The 26,235-nt window shown below is 45.3% G+C and overlaps 1 protein-coding gene across 5 annotated transcripts in view; it reads left to right on the forward strand.

Moving 5' to 3' along the window:
- Positions 1-26,235, forward strand: part of hepacam2 (HEPACAM family member 2) — a 115,078-nt gene that overhangs the window by 77,767 nt on the left and 11,076 nt on the right. For 4 of the 5 annotated variants that reach the window (XM_069913644.1, XM_069913640.1, XM_069913641.1 and 1 more), the window contains exon 8: positions 10,392-10,468. In XM_069913644.1, coding sequence (XP_069769745.1) covers positions 10,392-10,468 — 77 coding nt within the window. The remainder of the gene's footprint in view (positions 1-10,391; positions 10,469-26,235) is intronic. The other variant, XM_069913642.1, reaches the window with a different exon arrangement.

Below are 26,235 nucleotides of genomic sequence, written 5' to 3' on the forward strand. Positions count from 1 at the left end.
TTGGAGCTCACAAATCGCAACAATAACTTCCCAGTATATCACATTGCTAAGATTCCATTCTTGTCATAAAGCTAGTTAATGCTCAACCTAAAGACACACAGTTTAAGATGTGCTTAGAAATAAGCACGTTATAGCCCTTGGGTCCAAAATTGAATGCAACAATATCTGCTAATCTTCTTTTCCTGTTTATGCCAGATGGGCCAGTTTTGATGTAACTGGTAACATTAACCCAGTTTTTTTGTCTCATCACTTGCGCTACTTGATCTGCTGAGCATTTTCAAGAGTGTCTTTAATTTCACATTTCCAGTAGAACCACAGAACCGTTGAACATTACAGCAGAGAAACTGGCTCCTTTGGGCCTCCTAGTCTTTGCCAGACCATTTTTTTTGTTGCATCGTCCTACTGAGCTGCATCCAGTCTATGGCCCTCCATATCTCTCCCATCCATGTGCCTGTACAAATTCTTCTTAAAAGTTAAAATTGAGATGACATTCACCACTTTAGCTAGTAGCTCATTCCACACTCCCACCACTCTCTCTGTGAAGAAGCTCCCCTCATGTTTCCCCTAAACCTTTCCCCTCTCACACTTAACTCATGTCCTCTGGTTTGATCTCACTTACTCTCATTGAAAAAGCCTACCTACATTTAATCTGTCTATCCCACTCATAATTTTAAATACCTCTATCAAATCTCCCTTCATTCCTCTATGCTCCAGGGAATAAAGTCCTAACATGTTCAACCTTTCCCTGTTACTCTATTCTTGAAGTCTGGGTAACATCCTAATAAATCTTCTCTGTACTCTTTCTGTCTTATTGATACGTTTCCTATAGTTAGGTGACCAAAACTGCACAGAATATTCCAAGTTTGGCCTCACCTATATCTTATACAACTTTAACATAACATCCCAACTCCTATACACAATACTTTGATTTATTAATGCCAATATGTCAAAAGCTCTCTTTACAACACTATCCACCTATGACACCACTTTCAGGAAATTATGTATCTGTATTCCAAAGTCCCTCTATTCTACCGCACTCCTCAGTGCCCCGTATATGTCCTTTCTTGGTTTATGTCCTTCCAAAATGCAACATCTCACACTTGTCTGCATTAAATTCCATCTGCCATTTTTAGCCCATTTTTTCCAGCTGGTTCAGATCCCTCTGCAAGTTTTGAAAACCTTCTTTGCTGTTCACAATGTCTCCAATCTTAGCATCATCTGCAAACTTGCTGATCCAATTTATCACATGATCATCTAGATCAGTGATATAGATAACAAACAACAATGGTCCTAGTATCGATCCCTGAGGCACACCACTTGTCACAGGCCTCCAGTCTGACAAGCAATCATCCATCACTACTCTCTGGCTTCTCCCGTCAAGCCATTGTTGAATCCAGTTCACTACTTCACCATGAATACCTAGTGTCGGAACCTTCCTGACTAACCTCCCATGTGGGACCTTGTCAAAGGCCTTACTAAAGTCCATGTAGAAAACATCCACATCCTTTCCTTCATCAACTTTCCTGGTAACCTCCTCAAAAAACACAACCTGCCATGCAAAAAACCATGTTGACTATCGCATATCAGTTCCTGGCTATCCAAATAATTGTATATCTGATCTTCCAATAATTTAGCTAGTACTGACATCAAGCTTTCTGGCAGATAATTTCCAGGGTTACATTTGGAGCCTTTTTAAAATAACGGAACAACATGGGCTACCCTCCAATCCTCCGGCACCACACCTGTAGCTAAAGATATTTTAAATATTTCTGTCAGAGCCTCTGAAATTTTACCTTAGCCTCCCTCAAGACCTGAGGGAATATCTTGTCAGGCCTGAGGGATTTATCCACCCTTATTTGCTTTCAGGTAGCAAGCATTTCCTCCTCTTTAATCTGTGTAGTTCCATGACCTCATTGCTCATTTTGCTTTCTTTCCACAACTCCATGCCTGTTTCTTGAGTGAGTACTGATGAAAAAAATACATTTAAAATCTCTCTCATCTCCTTTGGCTCCATACAAAGCTGACTACTCTGATCTTCAAGGGGACCAATTTTGTCCTTTACTATCCTTTTGCTCTTAATATACCTGTAGAAACCCTTAGGATTTTCCTTCACATTATCTGCCAAAGCAACTTGATGTCTTATTTTAGTCTCCTGATTTCTTTCTTGAGGTTTTTCTTGCATTGTTATACTCCCCAGGTACCTCATTTGTTCCATTTTGCCTATACCTGCTATACACCTTCCAAACCAGATCCCCACATCCCTCAAAAACCAAGGTTCCTTATGCCTGCTAACTTTGCTTTTAATCCTGACAGGAACATACAAACTCTGTACTCTCAAAATGTCATCTTTGAAGGTCCTCCACTTACCTTGCACATCCGTGCCCAAAAATAACATCCCTATCGTGCATACTAGATCCTTTCTCATTTCCCGAAAATTGGCCTTTCTCTAATTTAGAATCTCAAACCAAGGCTCAGACCTATCCTTCTCCTTAATTAACTTGAAACTACTGGCATTATGATCACTGGACTCAAAATGTCACCTGTCCTATATCATTCTGCAACAGGAGATCCATTATTGCACTTTCTCTAGCTGGTATCTATATATTGATTTAGAAAACTTTTCTGAATGCATTTCACAAATTCCAAGCCATCCAGCCATTTTATAGTATGGGTCCCAGTTAATATGTGGAATGTTAAAATCTCCTACTATCAGAACCTTGTATTTCCTGCAGATATCTGCTATCTCTCGACAGATTTGCTCCTCCAATTCTCACTGACTATTGGGTGGTCTATGATACAACCCCATGAGCGTAGTTATACCTTTCCTGTTCAACAATTGTTTTCTGAATCTCAAATTTCCAGGATTATGTGTTAATTTTTTAAATTCTCTCCTCCATCCTCGCTCATCTGCCTTCTTTTGTATCTCCTCCAGACAAATCAGCCATGTGTAAGCCATGCTGCCCTCTCTTTGATGGCATCAATAGCATTTGTCATTTAACTGCCCATGGCTTCCACCTTACAGAAACATTTCCTTTGTGCCCTCTATGCTTCCTCCTCATCTGCAACTTGAAATGCATGATTTTCTCACCTACCCAAGATGTGCAGAAAGGTGATTAACCCAATATATTTAATTGTTGCCTCTTTCTCCACAGAAAATACCAGACTTGCAAAATACCCCGAGCAATTTTTGCTTTATTTTAAAATGAAACCTGTTTTGTTTGACAAGGAAGACTATGACTACGATTCTTCAGAAGAGAGGGATTAAGACAGGAATTATACATTTAAGAAATAAATTAGTGCATGGAGTGTTATTTTGAAGAAATAGTTGTGGTGGTGGCTATTATGTTAATAGAGTAGAGAATTGTTTGGACCTGCAAGGATGTGAGGAGATAACTAGACAATGAGATTTATTTCAGTATGTAACTAGCAATGACACAAGTCAATTGATTTCTTTCAGGACCACAAACTACATGTGGGTAAAACTTAATTTAGGACTACTTGTAAATAGCTGCAGTGGAAACATCAGTTCAGGATCAAGTCAAGTCAAAACAAGTTTATTGTCATCTGACTGAACAATGCATCGTTTTCCGGTCCTCGGTGGAAAACATGTAGAGAAACAACCAGACATAACATACAGACAAACAATATACATATATATAGCGCAGGGTTATTATTCATATATACAAATAAATACATAAATAGCTTTTTGTTAATATGAGAGTCTCGGAAGGCTTGTGCGAGTAGCTCCTATAGCCGTTCAGTCTTCTCACTGCCTGTGGGAAGAAATTGCACTGAAGAATGAATTTGATTTGTTTTCTTTTCAGTTCAGTTGGAGTAGCATTGGATATTTTTCATGTAGATCTAAATGCATGCTGGAGGAGGTGCTATCAATTAGACAAATGCAGTGATTATAATACTCAAGGTATAGAAAAGCAAGAGACTTGATAATTGTAATTAAAATTAGTGGGAATTTGCCAGGTCATTTACAAGGTGAATTGCATTCAAAATGATGCACATTCATTACAAGTAATAACTAAAAAAAAACAGGAGCAGAAATAGGCCATTCTGCCCTTTAAGCCTACTCTAGTATTCATGTCTGGTCTATCTCAATACAGGGTACCATAATCCTCCTCTCTCCCTATACCCTTTCAGGTCCTTTATGTCACAGAAATTATCTATTTTTGTCTCTTTTTTTGAAAGTGACTTGACCTTCACAGTCTTTCATGGGAGAGAATTCTACAGGGGTCACCAAACTATCAGTCAAGAACTATCTCCTCATCTCTGTTTTACCCCATAAGAGCTTGACTTAATGGTTTCAGATCTGTGAGCATAAACCACATGATCCACTGAAAATGTAACCACACGATAACTGAGATTTCACAACACTGAAAACAAGAGCAACAGAGTTCACTTATAAGATCGAGTGGATCTGACACTTTTGGAGTCTGCACTTGTGAAGTTAAACGCAGAATATTAATAATGCTACCTTGCCCTGGTCCTGGATGAGCTTTGCTATGCTGCATCCTTTCATCCCCAGAACTGAGCCAATGCAAATGTGTGAAATTGTTTTACTTCCCCACTAATCAGCTAACCAAAAATGAACATGTTAAAGATGGTGCTTCCTGGGATAAATGAAATCTTAATGTTGTGTTAAGCCCTCTTCTTTTCTTTTTTTTCTTTGGCTTGGCTTCGCAGACGAAGATTTATGGAGGGGATAAAAAGTCCACGTCAGCTGCAGGCTCGTTTGTGGCTGACAAGTCCGATGCGGGACAGGCAGACACGATTGCAGCGGTTGCAGGGGAAAATTGGTGGGTTGGGGTTGGGTGTTGGGTTTTTCCTCCTTTGCCTTTTGTCAGTGAGGTAGGCTCTGCGGTCTTCTTCAAAGGAGGTTGCTGCCCGCCAAACTGTGAGGCGCCAAGATGCACGGTTTGAGGCGATATCAGCCCACTGGCGGTGGTCAATGTGGCAGGCACCAAGAGATTTCTTTAGGCAGTCCTTGTACCTTTTCTTTGGTGCACCTCTGTCACGGTGGCCAGTGGAGAGCTCGCCATATAACACGATCTTGGGAAGGCGATGGTCCTCCATTCTGGAGACGTGACCCATCCAGCGCAGCTGGATCTTCAGCAGCGTGGACTCGATGCTGTCGACCTCTGCCATCTCGAGTACTTCGACGTTAGGGATGTAAGCGCTCCAATGGATGTTGAGGATGGAGCGGAGACAACGCTGGTGGAAGCGTTCTAGGAGCCGTAGGTGGTGCCGGTAGAGGACCCATGATTCGGAGCCGAACAGGAGTGTGGGTATGACAGCGGCTCTGTATACGCTTATCTTTGTGAGGTTTTTCAGTTGGTTGTTTTTCCAGACTCTTTTGTGTAGTCTTCCAAAGGCGCTATTTGCCTTGGCGAGTCTGTTGTCTATCTCATTGTCGATCCTTGCATCTGATGAAATGGTGCAGCCGAGATAGGTAAACTGGTTGACCGTTTTGAGTTTTGTGTGCCCGATGGAGATGTGGGGGGGCTGGTAATCATGGTGGGGAGCTGGCTGATGGAGGACCTCAGTTTTCTTCAGGCTGACTTCCAGGCCAAACATTTTGGCAGTTTCCGCAAAGCAGGACGTCAAGCGCTGAAGAGCTGGCTCTGAATGGGCAACTAAAGCGGCATCGTCTGCAAAGAGTAGTTCACGCACAAGTTTCTCTTGTGTCTTGGTGTGAGCTTGCAGGCGCCTCAGATTGAAGAGACTGCCATCCATGCGGTACCGGATGTAAACAGCGTCTTCATTGTTGGGGTCTTTCATGGCTTGGTTCAGCATCATGCTGAAGAAGATTGAAAAGAGGGTTGGTGCCAGAATTACTAATTACTGCCAAATAGGCTATAAGATACTGTAAATGTAATTATACAGGTGTGGAATCCTTCAAAATTGATTTATTATGTTTTTTTCCTTTTTTTTTAAATTTCAAGATTCTTTTATTTTCATTTGTTATGAGCCCAGAGGACCCCAAAACCCAGCAGCAATAGAAATTCACCAAGACAAATGGTTACTTAAACAAAAGTTGCTTTTAATTTTCTTTAAACATAAAGAACAGGATCAAACTTTAACTTATTACTATTAACTTAACTGAACCCCCTTCTAATTCTAAGTGCATGTGTATGTAATGTGTCTATAAGTTCAGAAAAGTTATTTGATTCACAGTCCAATCTCACTTCTCTTTCCTCCAAGTTCAGGCAATTTTTACAATGTGCACAGAATTTAACATTTATAAATTTTCACTAAGCTCTGGAGGTTAAAGATAATTGATTACTTCTCAGGAAGGTTGTTATTGGTTTCAGAGAGAGAAATTTGTTGCTCGTTAGACACACACAAACTGATTTCATCCGATCAGGGCAAATTTGCCCTATCAGGGGTTTTCCAAATGATCACCTCTACCTCCAGGTCACCACAGAGTTCCTCTTGTTTCCTTTATTTCAGGAGAAACACTCTAGGCAGCCATTTCCTCTTGTAAGGACTACAAGGGGGTTTCAACAGGCTGAACTCAGAACACAACCCATCTTCAAAATGGGGTTTCAGCAGCTTTCTTGCTTGTCCTGTTCCAGTCCTAGCTGCTGCTGCTGAACTTTCTCCCTCTCTCTCCCCCAAAGAGAAATCCTGTTTGGTCTTATCCTCTCTCTTTGCTTGTTAAAACCAGAACCTCTTGTAGGGCTAACCCAATCCTTGAAATAATTTTATCAGCACTTTGATCCTGGACTGTTCTGCTTTTTAAAATTCCTTCCAAAACAGTCCTATTGTCTTTTGCAAAGCTACTGGTACCTGCATGACTGACTGAGAACACTATGGCACAGGAACAGGATCTTCAGTAATAGTTTGCCACTCTATGGACCACTTCTTTGTCCTAAACATAATGCTCGATTTAAACTTAGACTTTGATGCTTACATATGAAAATTATCCTTCAATTCCCTGCATATTCACTTATCAGTCCAGAAGCTTTTCAAATGCTGTTATTATATCTGCTTCAACCTCTACTTCTGGCAGCTCATTCCATGCACCTTCCACTCTGTGTACAAAAAAAGACTTGCCCCTCACATGCTTCTCCCCCTCACTTTAAATGCACGTCCTTGAGTATGTGATATTTTTACCCAGATGAAAAGATTCTGTCTACCCTAACTATGCCTCTCATAATTCTATCAGGTCATCCCACATTTCAGTGAAACCGACCCAAGTTTGTCCAATCTTTTCCAACAGCTCATACCCTCTATAACAGGCAATATCCTGCTAAGTCTTTTCTGTAGCCTTTGCATCCTTTTTCAGTCAGAATCTCACAGAATATTCTGAGTGCAGCCTAACCAAAGTTTTATACAGTTGCAATATGCCTTCCTTACTTTTATACTCAATGCCTCACCCAATGAAGCCAAATATACTATGCATTTTCTTCAGCATCCTATTCTTAAGGACCTGAACCCACAGATGCCTCTTCATATCAATAATTTGAAGAGCCCTGCTATTAACTGTGTGTATTCCCCTTGCATTTCACCTCCCAATATTCAACACTTCACACTTACCCAAGTTAAATTGTGGATTGTATTGATTAAATACAATATTTAAAAATAAATAAATTGGTGCAAAAAAGAGGAAAAAGTGAGATCACAATCTGTGGTTCATTGTCCATTCAGAAATCTGATAGTGGAGGAGAAGCAGCTGCTTTTGTAATGTTGGGTGTTCATCTTCAGCTTCCGAACCTCCTTCCTAATGGTAGCAGTGGGAAGAGAGCATGGCCTGGGTGGTGAAGGTCCTTGATTATAGAGGCTGCTTTTTTGTGACACTGCCTCTTGTAAGCAGCCCAATGTATCTGTTCTTATTCGCGTGATCCAGGAATGAGTGGAGAGTCAGTGAGGTCGCAACTGCTGTCGAACAATTGTGGTGGGTCCAGGTCCTAACTTAGGTATGAGTTAATTCTGGCCATGACCAATCACTCAAAGCATTAGATGTGAGTGCTACTGGGCAATAGTCATTGAGGCAACTCACTCTGTTCTTCTTGGGCACCAAGATGATTGATGTCCTCTTGAAGCAGGTGGGAACCTCCAACTGCAGCAATGAGAGATTTTAAATGCCCATGAACACTCCAGCTAGTTGGTTTACACAGATATTCAGTACCCTGCCAGATATATCATCAGGGCCTGATGCCTTGCAAGAGCCCACCCTTTTGAAAGATGTTCTGACATTGGCCTCTGAGACAGATATCACAGGGTCACTAGCTTCTGCAGGAATTCTCACTGATACAGTTAAATTCCCGTTTTTAAAGTGACCATAAAAGGTGTTCAGCTCATTGGGGAGTGAAGCATTAGTCCCATTTATGATAATAGGTTTCGCTTTGTAGGAAGTAATGGCCTGCAAGCCTTGCCATAGCTGTTTCTCTGCCCATATCTGTAACTGATTTATAGTCCTGTTGTATTCTTTAACAGCCCTCTACACTATCCATAACTCTACCAATTTTAATGTCATTTGCAAGCTTACTAACCCATTGAGGTCACCTGGGGGAATCAGTCTGGCTTCCATTGGAACTCAAAGTCAGAAAGTGGAACTCTCTTTTGGATTCTTCCACATTCTGATCGCAGAGCAAACAAAGACAATCCAGTAAAACAAGTTAATGCTAATACTTGACACCCAAAACAGTATAGTCAGCTCCACCCAATATTGTTTGTAAATTACACTAAGCAAATTTATGAGGGAATTTTGTTCCAGTCCAGTTTGTTCTACATCTACATATGTTTTTTTTCTTCAATCATACTTTTCATCTCCTAGTCCACCTACAACTGGAGTAATAAAACAGTGTGAATATTTGATAAATGATGCAAAAAATATAGTTAAGTTATTTTTTTTATACAGGACAAGTTTGTCATTACTGAATTTTCACCCCAGACTTTTAGATATAATATTTTGCTTGCTGCACCTTTTATTATTGTTTGTCATAATCATAGAGCTAGAAACAGAACCTTCTACCTAACTTGTCTATTCATCAAGTTTGTAGACGGCACAACAGTAGTTGACCTCATCACGAACAACCATGAGTCATATTACTGAGAACCATAGAATACTACAACACAGAAGCAGGCCCCTTCAGCCATTCTAGTCTATGCTGAACCATATTTTTTTCCTAGTCCCACTGACCTGCACCCAGTCCATAGCCCTTCATATCTCTCTCATCCATGTACCTGACCAAATTCTTCCTAAATGTTAAAATAGAGCCCACATTCACCACCAGAGGTGGAAAATGTCATGATATGGTGCAAGGGTAACAACCTGAGTCTTAATGTAGACAAGATGAAAGAGATAATCATGGATTTCAAGAGGACAAGGAATGTCCACCCTCCACTACACCTCAACAGCACTTTAATGGAGAGAGTGGAGAGCACAAGGTTCCTTGGAGTTCACTTAACTAATGGTGGACGCACATCTCCTCACTTGTCAGGAAGGTGCAACAGCAACTGCACTTCCTGAGAAGACTGAAGCAGGCAAGACATTATATCAACCTTCTACAGGAGCTCTATTGAGAGCGTCCAAGCCAGCTGTATCACAGAGTGGTACGGTTGGTGCAGGGAATTAGATGCAAGATGAATCCACAAGAACATAAAAGAGGCAGAGAGGATTACTGAAGTCTCCACAACCCCCCCCCCCCCCCCCCAATCATCGATATGATCTACCAGGATCGTTGTTTGAAGAGGGCACAAAAAATCATTGAGGACCTATTCCACCCAGGACACAGCATCTTTCAGGTGGTTCAATTGCGAAAGAGATACAGGAGTATCAGACTGATACTCCTCACTAGGCTGAGGAACAGCTTCTTCCCACAGGCTGAACGACTGACAGAACTGCTCACACTAACCATTCGAGACTTTCATATTCATAAAGCAGCATTTATTTATTTGTGTGTATATATATATATATATATATATATATATATCATATTGTCTGTCTGCCTGCATGTGTGTTATGTCTAGTTGTATGTCTGTGTGTTTTGCACCGAGGACCAGAGAATGGGTTTTCATCGGGTTGTACTTGTGCAATCTAAACTTGACTGACCACCAAGTGCTTTTTAAGAGATCCAGAGTATGTTTTTAGTTAGATACAGTTGTGCACTTGTTATTTTGTGTAACATTTACTTCTGAAATCCTACGTTGATAGAAAGTATTTCCAACTAAAATGCAGCTGGTCACCATTTCAAGTAGGATTATTTCTTCATTTATACTAAATTGTCCTTCAGGGTTATAATTTCTACCTATTCTTCTGATGGTAAATTGGCTAGAATTTAATTAAAACGACATTTTGCAAACCGTATCACCCATCCATCTATTGCTTAATTGTTCCATGCCTCCCAATTCAAAAACGTCCTATTTGTTTCCAGCAGACCAAGAGCCTTCTGTGGAAGATTGTGGAATATATGAATTTGTTGCTGTGCCAGAACCAGCAGATTTTCCACAGGTGGGTGGTGAACAAGACCAGTTTTGCAAACTTAATTCTTGTTTACCATTTTTAGAACTTCCTGCTTTTACTTTCAATCTTGCTGAATTATCCAAATGTTAGTACAAGGATTGTGACTCAAAAAAGCAATCAGCATTTGTATCTGGAATTCTCTCAGATCACTTGCCATTCACCATTGGTTCACGCAGGGAATTCTGGGTTCAAAATAGTAAATTAGCAGCTGGATCAGTTGGAGTAGATAGAATTCACTACATTCATAACACCTACTGTGATTATGTAAGAGATATCTGGATGGCTTTCATTAATGTTCTTTAAAGTAATGTAGTTTATATGTTTAATATTACTTAAGAAGCTTAAGAACTTTTTGAAGTTGGACGAAATTAAGTGGAATGTAACCTTCTATCTTACTGATAAAGGATTAGTTGCATTTATGCCTTTCACAACCATAGAACATGTGGTGCTCTGTTAGACAGAATCAGACATACACAAGGTAAAGACTGAACAACAGGCTTTAATCCACAAAAACCTCCACAGAGCTAGGCTGGCTGTGGCTGCAGCAACTCAGTGTGAGGCCTCGGAAGGCTGGCACAGGCTTATATCCCGGAGGGTGATTGACACCTGACTGGGTGGGGCTTGATCCATTCAGGCTGACTGATAGCAGCTGGCCAGGTGTTGTCCTGTCCCCTTACACTCCTGCAGGTACAGAGGTTGCCCCCTGCAGTAGGCCGGTGGTGTACCACCACATTCACCCCCTTCTTTAAAATTGTCCCAGAAGTGGGGGGGGGGGGCAGTAACAAGGAATCGCACCCACTATGTACATACAATATTTACAGGTTGAGATGATTCGGCAGCTGCCAGGGTCTCTGTGACTGTCGTAGGACTGGCTCCTGGTCACTGGTCAAAAGGGAAGTTGTGGGGGGGGGGGCTGGTGGCAGGGGTGTATGTGGTGCCGTGTGGAGGGATGTCCGGGGGGGCTGGGGTCGACGTATGCGGGTCGTATTGGATGGGTTGGGGGGGGCGGTTTTGTCTCCTAAGGCTGAAGCGAGCCCCTGGTGGTCAAGGAGGCCCTGAGTGCCCCATAGCTGCATGGGGACGGGGATGTATGCCCAGTCAGCATCGTCCTGGGTTGGAGGGTGGGTGCTCCTGCTAGTGCTAGGACCCTGGTTGAGACGGTGTCCTCCCTGCCACTGCTAAACCTAACATAAGCGTAGTTATGGTTTGCATGAAGGAGGAAAATCTGCTCTACCAGGGCTTCGGCCTTGTGTGTCCGTACATGCTTACGTAGAAGCACCGGTCCCGGGGATGTGAGCCATGCTGGGAGTGACATTCCAGTTGCTGACCTCCTGGGGAATGAGAACAGACATTTGTGAGGGGTCTCATTGGAACCCGTGCACAGCAGTGACCTAATGGCATGGAGCGCCTCGGGCAGGGCGTCCTGCCAGAACTCAACGGCCCACCCTTTTGATCTGAGACCCAGAAGGACTGCCTTCCAGATCACCCCATTCTCGCTTTCCACTTGTCAGTTGCCTCTTGGGTTATAGCTTGTCATGCGACTGGTCACGAGACCCCTTGCTGCCAGGTACTGGCGCAGCTCGTCGCTCATGAAATTAGACCCCCAGTCGCTGTGGATGAAGGCAGGGTAGCCAAACATGGTGAAAATCTACCCCAAAGCCCTGATGACTGTGACCATGGAGGTGTCCGGACAAGAGATGGCGAAAGGGAAGCGTGAGTACTCGTCCACTATTTTGAGGAAGTAGATGTTTCGGTTCGTGGAAGGCAGGGGCTCTTTGAAGCTAGAAAAGCCAAGTAGCCTTTAGAACATGTCCCTGATGGTGTATGGCAGATTTCGGAACTTAACGAAATGGTACAACCGGGTGACGCCCGGATGGCAGAGGGACTCGTGCAATGCCTGCAACCTGTCATCATGCATAGATGTGCAGGTGTGAGAGAGGGTATCAGGGGAGTCGTTAAACTTCCCGGGGTGGTACTGGATGTCGTAGCTGTAGGTTGCCAGCTCGACTCTCCAGCGCAGGATCTTGTCGTTCTTTATCTTGCTCTTGTGGGTAGTGTTAAACATGAATGGCACGGCCTGCTGGTCCATGAGGAGCGTGAATTTCCTGCCGGCCAGGTAGTGGAGCCAGTGGCGGACCACTTCCACATTCGCCTGGGCCTCATTTTCAATGGCGGAATGCCCTAGCTCGGAGCCGTGGAGGGTCCTGGAGAAGAAGGTGACGGGACACCCCCCCCTTGGTTGAGGGTAGCAGTGAGGGCCATCTCGGAGGCATCGCTCTCCACCTGGAAGGGGGAGTCCTCATCCACAGCCTGCATCGTGGCATCCGCGAAGTCTTGCCTGATGCGGGTGAAGGCTGCCTGCACCTCAGGTGGGAAGGGAAAAGTTGTGGCTTGGGCTAGTGGGCGGACATTGTCCGAGAAGTGAGGGACCCACTGCGAGTAATACGAGAACAGGCCCAGGCACCTGCAGAGGGCCTTTAGCGTAGGGGGGGAGGGGTAACTCCATTAATGGGCGTATCCTTTCCGGATCTGGGCCGATGACTCCATGGGCCACGATGTACCCCAGGATGGCGAGGCGGATGGTGCAGAACACACATTTCTCCTTGTGTAAGTGAGGTTCAGCTCCATGGCCGACTGGAGGAATTTTTCCAGGTTAGCATAGTGGTCCTGCTGGTCATGGCTGCAGATAGTGACGTTATCCAGATATGGGAACGTCGCCTTCAGTTTGTGCCAGTCTACCATGCTAACTATCTCCCGCTGGAAGATGGAGACCCTGTTTGTGACCCCAAAAGGAACCCATCGGAACTGGTACAGGTGCCCGTCCACCTCAAAGTCAGTGTAGGGCTTGTCCTTCGGGTGGATAGGGATTTGGTGATACGCCGACTTCAGGTCAATCGTGGAAAAAACCTGGTAGCGGGCAATCTCATTGACCTTGTTGGCGATCCTTGGCAGGGGCTAGGCATCCAACTGGGTGTACCGATTAATGGTCTGGCTGTAATGCACGACCATCTTTGGCTTACTTCCCCCTTTGACCACCAGAACTTGGGCTCTCCAAGGGCTGTTACTGGGCTCTATAACGCCTTCCGCCAGGAGTCGCCATACCTCCGTCTTGAGGAAGTCCCTGTCTGCAGCACAATAGCGCCTACTTCTGGCGGCGATTGGCTTGCAGCCTAGCGCAAGATGTGGAAAGAGCGCCGGTGGGGTGATACGCAGTGTGGAGAGGCCACAGGTTGGCCAGGGCTGGTAGGTTGGTGTGTTGTGCAATGTGAGTGGAGGTTGGGGCCCCCTGAAGGCAAGGGTGACACTCTGCAGGTGGCACTGGAAATCCAGGCCCAGGAGGAGTGGTATGCAGAGTTTGGGCATGACCAGGAGCCTGAATCCTGTGAAAGTCTCCCCTCCCACCGTTATATTGACCGAGCAGCGCCCGAGGGTATCAACAGTGTTATCCTTGGTGGTGAGGGCGATCGAGCAGGTGGTGGGGTGGACTTTTAACCTTAGGGATTGGGCCACGCTCGGGTGAATGAAGCTTTCGGTGCTGCCACTGTCCAACAGGCACTTTGTTACCTGCCTGTTGACTCGCACATCCATCATCAAGCACCTGAGATCGTGAGGAATGTCCCTGGTCAGCGTGGTGGTGGCCAGGACCATCTTGGAGTTGGAGTCATCGCTATCCAGAGGGATGGGGAGCGTCAATAGGGCAGCCTGGTCATCGCCCACGTTGACCACGTCAACATTGGTCGTGAGGTGCAGCATGCGGTAGCCGATGGCCTCTGGAGGCGTGGGAAGCATTGGTAGGGTGGCCTGGTCATCGCCCGTGTTGACCACATTGCCGTCGGTGGCTGGGTGCGTTGTGCGGTAGCTGATGGCACCCAGAGGTGTGGGGAGCGTCGGTAGGGCAGCCTGGTCATCGCCCATGTTGACCATGTCATTCTCAACGTCATTGGGGGCCCTCTGTGTCGGGCACTGCCTGGCCCAAGATGGTGGCAGCATGTGGGGAGCTGCTGCATGGCTGTATCTCCAGTTAAAACTATACTTTTCTAAGAGTTGGGAAATTGCAGCAGGTATTCCAGAGCCTGAAACACTTAATATTAGTTTGTGGGCAAGGTAACATCAACTTTCAGCTACAGGAAACAGAAGGGATTCATCAATGTGTGTACTTTTTAAAAAAAGAGAAAAAATCCCCAGAGAGCATTTGTGGCAAGACCTTCAATTACACTAGAACATGTGAGAAATGTATCGTATTCAGTGGTGAACTGCTGTCCACTCATTAATCTGGCTTCACCCCGTTCTGTGAATGTACCCATGGCTTGTCCTTCATGACCCTGTATAAAAGCTCCAACACCATAACCCCACCCCAGAAAGCCTGGTTCACAACACAGGATGACCTTCAAGTTTATGGTAAATAAAAGCTTATTATTCTGTAACTCCAGTCTTTTGAGTTATTGATAGTGCATCAATTTTAATTTCAATTTTTTTTCCAACGTTGCTAAGCTGCTTTGAGATCTTTCTACAGAACTCCACCAGAGTTGTGGCCATGGAAGCAAACAATCTGCACCTACTCTTCTCCTAGGTTAGACATCGAGTGTTCCCAATGATCAGGATTGCCTTAACGTACATGGACATACTCAAGGACTAGTACAGGGAGAAAGTCAATGAGATGTGCCAGGCCCATGCTGGCTACCAGCAATCATTGACCAGATGAATTGAGCGATGGGTTCCTTGGGTCCTGCATGGACTTGCATGAGTGTGCAACTTCCAGTCGGTGTCAGCTGCCAAAAATATGGAGGACAAAATCCAGCGGCCTATATAGCAGGCATCAGGTTCACCAGAGGCTACTCGAGTAGAGTAAGTTGGGCTTAAGAGGGACGACCGACCTCGTGAAATCACTGGAGATCACCCTCTGTAACATAGAAGCATACTTTGCGAATGGCTTGGGGTCCACATGGGGGCCACCAGCCCGCTACCACATTCCAAGTGGAGAAGGAGAATGCCACTGTGTGGAAGGCCATCCTCCTTGCCCTTAAGTCTAGGTAGCTGCCAGTGTCTTACTGCAGGAGGTCCTTCCCAAGGTGCTCCATGCAATCAGGTCACTGTTATGTACTGCTACCAATGCTACCCCTCACGAATGAAGGAGGGCCATGTTGGGGACTACCTTGCCATCCTGAATGATGTCCCTAAGGCTACTCCTGCTACAGAAGCACGTGAGGGGTCATAAAACCGACCCACTGGTTGAAAGGATCCAGCTTCTCCTTGCAAACCTCCAATATGTGTATGTGGCCTACCTGGATGGGCGTGAGGAAACTGTCTCCATCCGGGACCTCCCATGTGTGAGGGCACCCGAGAAGCAAACCCACCAAACACCACCCTCCCCTCCCATGGACACACACTACATACCATGGCACCCTTGGCCTGCCCCTGCTCCAGTCACTCCGGTTGAGCTGCCACACCCCCAGCAGGTCGACACAGTGCTGGAGGTCCAGGTTAAAACAACAGCCTAGCTACAGCAGAGCAACTGATTCTACACCGATCACAATGGAAGACCAGGCTGCCGGACAGACTTAATCTGACTGCTGGTCAAAGTTTAAAAAAAACAAGGAGTGAATGTGGTGGACTGCTATACCCTCATTAATCTGGCTCCACCCCATTCTGTGACTGTACCTGTGGCTCCTCCCTCTTGACCCTGTGTTGGGTGCTATCTGTAGCCCCAGTAATGACATAGACAAAAGGCTGAGGGGAATGATAGGTTTTATTGTACTAGAGACTGCTGGCCCGGGTCCAAGGTGGGAAAGAGAGGGAACTCAACCTTTATGGCCCGGGGTCACATGGGCAGGACCAGGGAGGAGTCACGGACAGGAAGACACCCGAGGGCGGGTCAGCCAGTGCACACAATCATATCACCACACCCTGTATAAAGGGTCCAACACCATAACACCAGAGGGACACTGGCATATTTTTAGATAAGGACTAGGAGTACCGCCTTCCAGACGGTGCCGTTCTCCCTTTCCACCTGGCCATTACCTCTGAGGTTATAGCTGGTGGCTTTGCCTCTGGGCGAGAAGTATAGTCACAGCTCCTCACTCATGAACAAGGTTCCCCGGTCACTATGAATAAAGTTGGGGTACCCAAACAGAGTGAAGATGCTGCACAGGGCCTTGATAACTGTAGTTGAGCTCATATCCGGGCAGGTAATTGGAAAGGGGAACCTGGAAAATTCGTCCACCACCGTCAGGAAGTAGACATTCCTATTTGTGGTTGGGAGGGGACCCTTGAAATAGACACTAGGTTGTTCGAAAGGGCGGGTGGCCTTGATGAGGTTTGCCTTTTCTGGCTGGTAGAACTGTGGCTTACACTCGGCACAGATCTGGCAGTGTCTGGTCGTGGACTGGACATCCTCGACGGAGTACGGGAGATTCCGTGTCTTAACAAAATGATACAACCGTGTGTCTCTGGGATAACATAGATCGTCATGCAGGATCAGGAGACTGTTGAGATGCACGCTAGTGAACGTCCCTCGGGATAGGGCATCCGGGGCTTACCTGGCCTGTACAAGATATCATAGTTGTAGGTAGATAATTCAATGCTCCACCTCAGAATCTTGTCATTCTTGATCTTACCCCGCTGTTTAGCACTGAACATGAAGGCCACTGCCCTCTGGTCAGTGAGCAGGGTAAACCTCTTACCGGCCAGGTAGTGCCGTTAGTGGTGCACCTCCTCAATGATAGCTTGAGCCTCCTTCTCGATGGAGGAGTGTCAGAGTTCGGGACCATGGAGGGTGCGGGAAAAAAATGCTACCGGGCTGTCTGCCTGGTTTAGTGGTGGCCAATGCAAAATCGGAAGCATCGCTTTCCACCTGAAAGGGGACTGATTCATTCACAGCATGCATTGTGGCCTTAGACAAGTCTCCTCAAATTTGATTAAAAGCATTCTGGGCTTCCGCCAATAGTGGGAAGGTAGTTGATCAAATTGGGGGGTGGGACTTATTGGCGTAGTTGGGCACCCATTGTGCATAAGATGAGAACAACCCCAGGCACCTCTTTACTGCCTTTAGGGTGTTTGGGACAGGGAGCTCTATGAGTGGTCGCATGCGGTCATGGTCAGGGGCAATGACACCATGTGCCACGACGCATCCAAGAAGGGCCAGGCGCTCCGTGTTGAGCATGCACTTGTCTTTGTTGTATGCCAAGTTGAGGGACTTGGCTGCACGCAAGAACTTTGTGAGATTTGTGTCGTAGTCCTGCTGGTCATGGCCGCAGATGGTGACATTGTCGAGGTAGGGGAACATTGCTGACAGCTTGTGCTCCTCCACCATCTGGCAGAAATACCATTAGTAACACTGAAGGGTACCCACAGGAAGCGGAAAAGTTTTCCATCCACCTCGAATCCCGTGTAGATTTGATTGCTCGGATGGAGGGGGAGTTGATGATAAGCTGACTTGAGGTAAATGGTCAAAAAAACTCTGTACTTTGCGACTTTATTGACCAAGTCGGCTATCCAGGGTAGTGGGTATGCGTCCAACTGGGTGAAGCGGTTGATGGTCTGACTGTAATCAATTACCATCCTGGGCTTACCCACCCCTCTGACCACGAGGACCTGGGCTCTCCAGGGACTGGTGCTAGGTGCTATGATCCCCTCCACCAGGAGTCGCTGAACCTCAGCCTGGATGAATTACATGTCCTCCGTACTATAGCACCTACTTGTGGTGATCGGTTTGAAATCCGAGGTGAGGTTCGTGAACTGTGATGGAGGGAGGGTGGCACCCATAGAGTGGTGAGGCCACAGGACGGTGCTGGAGACTGAGTGCTGAGACCGCAGGGTGGTGAAAATGATTGAGTGCTGGGACCACAGGATGGCACCGGGGACTGGGGGTGGACGTCCAAAAATCGGAGATTGTGGACAGTCAACGGTGGTTGGGGGCCTCCGAACCCCATCGTCACACTCCTGAACTGACTCTGAAAGTCGAGGCCCAGGAGGATCAGCACGCAGAGGCGAGGCATGATTAATAATACAAAGTCATTATAACATTTCCCCCCCACCATCAGTGATGCTACACAATACCCCCGGATTCTAGTCTGTTGATCCCTTGCTGCCATTGGTACCATCCCGGTCATGGGTCGAACTGGAAGGGAGAGTCACTGGACCACTTTGGGATGCACAAAGCTGCAGCTATCGAAAAGACAATTCGTTTTATGCCCATTCACCTCGATCTGCATTATGGAGTTCGAGGTTGGGTGAGGGCTGGCTTGGTTCAGTATCACCAATGCTAGGGCAGGCATTTCTTCATCGTTGTCGGTGGAGAGACCCACCCAAGATGGTGACCTCCATGTTGACCACGCAGTGTTCGATGAGGAAGAAGGCGGAAGTGAAGTCGTGGCGGTTGGAAGTGAGGTAATCGGAGTGTTAGGCCGAGGTGCTAAGGTTGGGAGTGGTGGCCGGTATGGTGAATGTCTGCCAAGCTGCCTGTCTCCCCTCTGGCGAGCCTTGCTGTACTACCATTGGCTGTGCATTATTTCTACTGTTAAGGACACTCCCCTTGGGTACAACTGTATATGCATCTATTGTCTTTCATTATTGTACCATGAGTTTCTGCTAATAAAAGCCAGGATCATTGTTTGACCACATCATCTTTGTCTAGTTCATCAACTGGCACTTCAATTTTATTAGCAGAAATGGATGCAGCATTCAAGCCAGAGCGGCTGATAATCGACCAGTCTGCCCCGAGGGCCAGAGACATTTTCAACCACTGGATTGCTTGTTTCGATACTATAAGGCTGGAAACAACGTGGTCGATGAGGTGATACAATGGGGCCACCTGAACTCTCTGGCTATAGCCCGGGAACGTCTGACTGCTTACTATGAGGTGCCATGGAACGTGGTGCTTGCTCGACACCAGTTGCTGACTAGACGGCAGAAACCTGGGAAAAATGATGCTATCTATGCACTGGCCCTCGACTCGCTGGCAAACGAATGTGATGTCAGGGCAGTCAATGTGCAACAACATCGCAATGCCTTGAAGCTGGATGCTTTTTTCAACGGGATTGACTCCAGTTACATCTGACAGAGGCTGCTGAAGATGGAGCCCTTAACCTACGAGCAGGCAGTCACTCTAGCCAAAACACTGAGAAGTGCCATGCGGTCCAGTGAAATGCTAGAAACTGAAAAGGAAACATCCAGGAGTGTTGGAATCCTGAAGGAAAGAAAAGGCCAAACCCCTGAAAAATGCTACTTTTGTGATAAGAGCTGGCACCCCAGACAGAAGTGCCCGGCTCGATTTGCTGTCTGCAGCTATTGTGTAGCTAAAGCGTGCAAGGTGAAAAGTACTCCCACTGATAAGAAGAGAAGCACCAAGAAAATGCATCCTGGAGCTGCATGAATGGAAGATAACTGAAAAGGGGGAATCTTCAGACAAGCAGGCTGAATCGACTTTAAATGATGGCGAGGTGAGATCCCTTGTGATAGCTCAATTGACTGTAAAGGTTGGGGGATGTTATGGACTGGAACGGTTGACTATGAAGGGGGAGGTGAATGGTGAGACTCTTGATTGCCTAATAGACTCAGGGAGTACTGACAGCTACATCCACGAGAAAGATGCCAGAGCCTTAAATTTGCGGAGATATCCAGCGAACTGAAAGATATCGATGGCTTGTAGTAAACTTACAAATACTGTACGGGACAAGTGTAAAGTTACTTTAAATTTGCAGGGACATGGCCTTGCTGATTTTTGGCTCTTTATTATGCTGGAGCTCTATGTGCCTGTGTTACTGGGGTTAGATATTCAATCTCAGATGAACAGTGTAGTGTTAAATTTTGGTGGGCCACTACCTACACTTACCATCCCCCGCGCTAGTTACTGCGGTCTGTCCGCATTAAAGATCAAAGTTCCTTCCCTTTTCAGTGATTTATCCCCTGAGTGTCAGCCGATTGCCACTAAGAGCTGTTCTTACAGCAAAGAGAATCTTGAGTTTATCAAAGCGGAGACCCAGAGACTGCTTAAAGAGAGAGTAATTGAACCTAGTAAGAGTCCGTGGCGGGCCCAAGTGGTAGTCGTGAAAAATCACACTAAGAGACGACTGGCTATTGACTACAGCCAAACAATCAACCATTACACCAACCTGGATGACTACCCCCTGCCACGCATCAATGAAATGATTAATCAGATAGCGCAATACAAAGTGTACTCCACCATTGACCTCAAAGCAGCTTATCACCAAATCCCCATTAAGAAAAGGGAATGGCCCTATATGGCTTTTGAGGCTGATGGGGGGGGGGGGGGGGTTATACCAGTTTGAAAGGGTACCTTTTGGGGGTCACTAATGGTGTGTCCGTGTTTCAGAGGGAAATGGATAAGATTGTTAGGACGTATGAGTTACAGGGTACGTTTCCCTATCTGGATAATGTCACAATCTGTGGGAAAACACAACAATTTAAAGAAATTTTTAGCAACAGCTAAAGAACTCAACCTTACATTTAACGAGGACAAATGTGTGTTCAACGTGACAGAGCTACCCATTCTGGGCTACATTGTCCACAAGGGTGAAATCCGCCCCGACCTGGAAAGAATGTCCCTACTTAAGATGTTACCACCCCCAGACTCAGCAATAGCCCTTCAAAGGTGTATGGGATTCTTTTCCTACTGCTACAAATGGGTTCGGGACTACTCCATGAAGGCACACCCTCTTTTTGATACTAAATCTTTTCCTCTCTATCCAATCGCCTTGAAAGAGAATTAAAGCTGATATTGCCAAAGCTGCACTCTTGTTCATTAACGAGGATGTCCCATTCCAAGTGGAAACTGATGCCTCAGATTGGGCCTTGACAGGAACCCTTAATCAAAAGGGCAGACCTGTGGTATTCTTCTCCCGCACGTTACACGGATCTGACCTTAAACATCCTGCCATTGAAAAAGAAGCTCAGGCTATTATTGAAGTTGTTCTGAAAACACTTTCTAGCTGGCAGAAAATTTACTCTTGTCACTGATCAGAAATCTGTAGCTTACATGTTCAGTACTAAACACAAAAGTAAAATCAAGAACGATAAGATGGCACGCTGGCGAATAGAACTCGCAACTTATAATTATGAGATCCAGTACAGACCAGGCAGGTTAAATGATCCCTCTGATGCATTGTCACGATCTGCTGCCGGTGCTCAGCTTAAGGGGCTAAAAGAGATCCATAGCAGACTGTGCCACCCAGGAGTCACGAGATTCTTCCACTATATAAGGGCTAACAACCTTCCTACTCTGTGGAAGAAGTCAGGAAACTGACTAAAAGCTGTTCTGTTTGCACAGAATGCAAACTGCAATACTTCAAAGCTCCGGAGGCCATTCTCATCAAGGCAACCCGACCTTTTGAAAGGATTAGCTTAGATTTTAAAGGGCCGTTACCTTCCAACAACAAAAATGTTTATTTCTTTACTGTAATTGATGAATATTCCAGGTTTCCCTTTGCGATACCCTGCCCTGACGTCTTGTCAGTGTCTGTCATTAAGTTACATGACAGAATTTTCACCATTTATGATTTTCCCAATCACATTCATACCGATAGGGGCTCAGCATTCATGAGCGCTGAACTGCGGTGAGCCCTGCTATGAAAGGGGATTGCCACCAGTCGTACCATGAGTTACAATTCGCAGGGCAATGGGCAGGTTGAAAGGGCTAATGCTACAGTCTGGAAGACAATCTTGGTTTAAAAACATGGTTACCCTGTTACCCGGTGGCAGAAGGTGCTGCCTGAGGCACTACATTCTATTCGGTCTTTATTGTGTACTGCAACAAATCAGGCACCTCATGTATGTATGTTTGCCTTTCCTAGGATATCAGGAACTGTGATGGACTGGCCAGCCTGTTTATCTGAGCCTGGAACCGTGCTGCTGAAGAGCCACGCTCGGGCGTGTAAAACAGACCCCCAGTCCAACCAGTTCAGCTACTGCATACTAACCCAAACTACGCTTGTTAAATTTCCAGACGGGAGTACTGAAACTGTACTCCTAAGAGATCTGGCCTCGCCTGGTTTGCCCCGTCCTCGCACCCCTACTCAGAGTGAGTCTGAGAGGTTGGACTCTGCCTTTGACCCCTAGTAAGCTTTCAGATGACCAGCAAGATGGCGCTACTCTTACTGCGCACGCGGTCAGCACCGGAAGCTCCTCTGGAACGCACCCCACACTGCTCTTGGACTGCGGTCGAGACTTGCAGACCTTTTGGTAATGGCCCTTCTTCCTGAAGCCCGAGCACGTAGCTCCCCTCGCGAGGCAGAGGCATCTCGTGTGCCTGGACTGTCCGCAGAAGTTGCATCTCGACGATGCAGATGGCGTAAATGCAACTTCAGTCAAGTCGGTAACACCCAACGATGAGTCCCAGGCCAAAGGCACTCATAGTGCAAAATACGTAGATTGCCCGCTTCTGCCCGCGATCAACACCGCGTGGCGTTGGCCGAGTCCATAGTCCTGATCAAGTCGATAGCCTTTTTTGTGTGGGAGCAGGTCCTCCTCGAGGAGTCGTTGTCGGATATAGTTTGACCTCAGACCTGACACGAAGGTGTCTCGAATTAGTTCTTCCACGCACTGGGTCAGTGATATTGTGGTTGTGGGATCCCTCAGACCGTCTTTTCCCAGTGTGACCAGGGACCGGACAAACTCTTCAGTGGACTCACCAGGCTGTTGTTTTCGGGATGTCAGCAGGTAATGGGAGTAGACCATGTTCACATTCGGTTTGTACAGCGCCCACAGCTCAGCCATCGTCTCATTGTAGGTCGTGCTAGGATGGCCAGGAAGGCCCTCTGGCTGAATTGTGACTAAGGGATCTTTAGCATATTTTCATCAGAGTCGAGGAAATTGTTGCAGTTCATCCACTACTCGAAGAGCACCAATGCACTCGGGACTTGGGGGTCAACTTCCAGTCATTCTGGGTGCAGCAATTTCTTCATCACCGGAGACCTCCAAAATCTAGTACAATAAATTGTTGGGCACTATCTGTAGCCCCAGTAATTCCACAGACAAAAGGCTGAGGGGAATGATAGGCTTTATTGTACTAGAGACTACTGGCATGGGTCCAAGGCTAGGAAATGAGTAGGAAGGAGAGGGGACTCGACCTTTATGGCCTGGGATCACATGGGCAGGACCAGGGAGGAGTCAAGGACAGGCAGACACCCGGAGGGCAGTCCAGACAATGCACACAATCATATCACCACACCCTGTATAAAGGGTCCAACTCCATAACCCCTCCCCAGAAAGCTTCGTTTTTATGTAAATAAAAGCCTACAGTTCTGTAACTCTAGTCTTTTGAGTTATTTTAAAAAAAATGCCCAGAGAGCATTTGTTGCAAGACCTTCAATTACTCGAGAACATGTGAGAGATGGATCATATTCAATTGGTGGTCAGGGGAGGGGGCAGGAAAACAACACCATGGACTATTTAGGGTAAGATGACAATAACATCCTGTAGAGCTCGTCGAAAGAACCAAAGACTTGTTGATCCAAACCAAGGCTTTTATTAGCAAAAGACAGGAGCTCTTCACAGGTGGCCGACCAGTCTGGAATGATCCGACCTGGCTAGGGACACAACCCTTTAAGGCCCAGACAGTAGGCGTGGCTAAGCTCTCAGCCAATCGCTTAAAGCACAGACATTACATTCTAGATAGTGTAACTATATACATTGGTGATAGGTCTGTACTATCACACATCCACTCTCACCGAGCTACTCATTCCACAGTTTAAATGAATTTCATTCAGGAGATGGGGCAAAGGAGCTGGATTGTTCATCATGATTTAAGCATTCAGAGCATTACTGCTGGGCTCTCTTTGATGGTCATTCATGATATATTTATGAAGGGCTCAGAGTGTTTTTATAAGGAAAGTTTCTATAATCATCAAATTCAATATTACAAGTTTGGAAGAGAAATAAAATTATCCAGTGAAACTATTATAGTTGATGTTGTAAATTTTCATTGATTCTTGCCCTCGGAGAAACATTAAAAAAAAATAGGAACAACTTCTTATCAACATTAAGACAGGAAGAAGGAGAGGTGGAAGACCTTTGTGACCTAATAAATATAAATTTAAGAGCTATCTTCACCATCTTCGATGACATTTGATGCACCCCATCTGTGGAAGAGCCTGATGTCACTGAACCATCATTCATTTGCACTGTTGCAAGGAATTGGTCCCCTTTGGATCCAAGATATTTTGGTAAACTTGATCAAAAATTGGCTTGCTGATAGAAGGTAAAATATGTTTGTAGAGGGTTGTTTTTCTGACTGGAAGTGTAAATAATTGTGTAAGATTGATGTTGTAACTGGAGGAGAATTTCTGTGGACTGAAAGCAAATTTGGTGACTTGAAGATTGGTAGAGAAGTAAATAGCTGGGATGGTTGTCTAAAAATTTGGAAGTACATACATCAGCTGGAAAGTTGAGCAGAGCAGTGGCAGATGTAGTTCAATCAGACAATTGTGAGGTGATTCATTTTGGAAGATCAAACCTAAAGGCTGAGTACAGAGTCAATGAATAGATACTTAACAGTGTGGAAGAACAGAGGGACCTTGGGGTCCAATTTCTTACATCTCTCAAGGTTGCCACACAGATTGAAAGGATAGTTAAGAAGGCCTTTAGGCTGCTGAGCTTCATTCATTGGGGGATTGAGTTCAAGAGTTGAGAGGTCATGTTGCAACTCTATAAATCTCTAGTGAGACCACACTTAGAGTATTGTGTTTAGTTCTGATCACCTCATTATAGGAAGGATGTGAAAGTTATGGAGAAGATGCAGAAGAGATTTACTAAGATATTGCCTGGATTAGAAAATAACTCTTATGAGGCATGGTTAGCAGAGCTAGGGTTTTTCTCTTTGGAGCGTAGAAAGATGAGAGGTGACTTAATAGAGTTCTACAAGATTCTGAGAGGCGTAGATAAGGTAGACAGTCAGCACCTTTTTCTCAGGGTGAGAGTAGCAAACTCTAGAGGACATTTGTACAAAATAAATGGAGGAAAGTTTAGGGTAGACATCAGGGATAAGTTTTTTTTTTGCACAGAGAGTTGTGGGTGCCTGGAATGCTTTTGGAGGGATGGTGGTGGAGGCTGAAACATTAGGGGCATTTAAGAAACTATTAGACAAACACATGAATGAAAGGAAAATAGTGTTACGAGGTAGAAAAGGTTTAGTTTTTTTTAAAAATTGGTAGGAATAATGTAGGGTGGCACAACATCAAAGGCTCAAGAGCCTGTACTGTACCACGTTCTATGATATTGTACATTCATTTTTGTAATGGAAGCTATAACAGCCTTTCATATTGCATTTACCACAATTGGCACTTCATTGCTTCTGTTTTGCCTAGTTCATCTTTTCAACATATTCTTAAAACCACTTCCACTTTTCTGCTTTCCAAATTCCTCTTTAGTTTAATATTTAGCAATTAATTATAAAGTGAAGTCAAATTGAAAGTTTGTTTGGGTAAATTCATTTTACCTACATTTTTTTCGGGTCTTCTGAACGCTACAATTAGAAATTGTCCAGACTTTAACCAGAACCATTAAAGTAAATATCAGGTTACAATGGATGTCCAATGACTATGCATCCATCGAAAAAAATTTTAATGTCACTTCATAAGCAATATTTATCAGAAAATGAAAAATGTATCATGTAAAAAATTTGGCATTGTTTTTAAACACTGTATCTTGTGTATGACTATCTTGAACTTAGTGAATTGTGGTGCATTAAGATAGTTAATGTGGAAGCAATACAATGAGGATAATCATTTGCTAAAATGCTGCAA

Source organism: Narcine bancroftii, chromosome 1 (assembly GCF_036971445.1).
Source record: "Narcine bancroftii isolate sNarBan1 chromosome 1, sNarBan1.hap1, whole genome shotgun sequence".
NCBI classification, from domain to species: Eukaryota; Metazoa; Chordata; class Chondrichthyes; order Torpediniformes; family Narcinidae; genus Narcine; species Narcine bancroftii.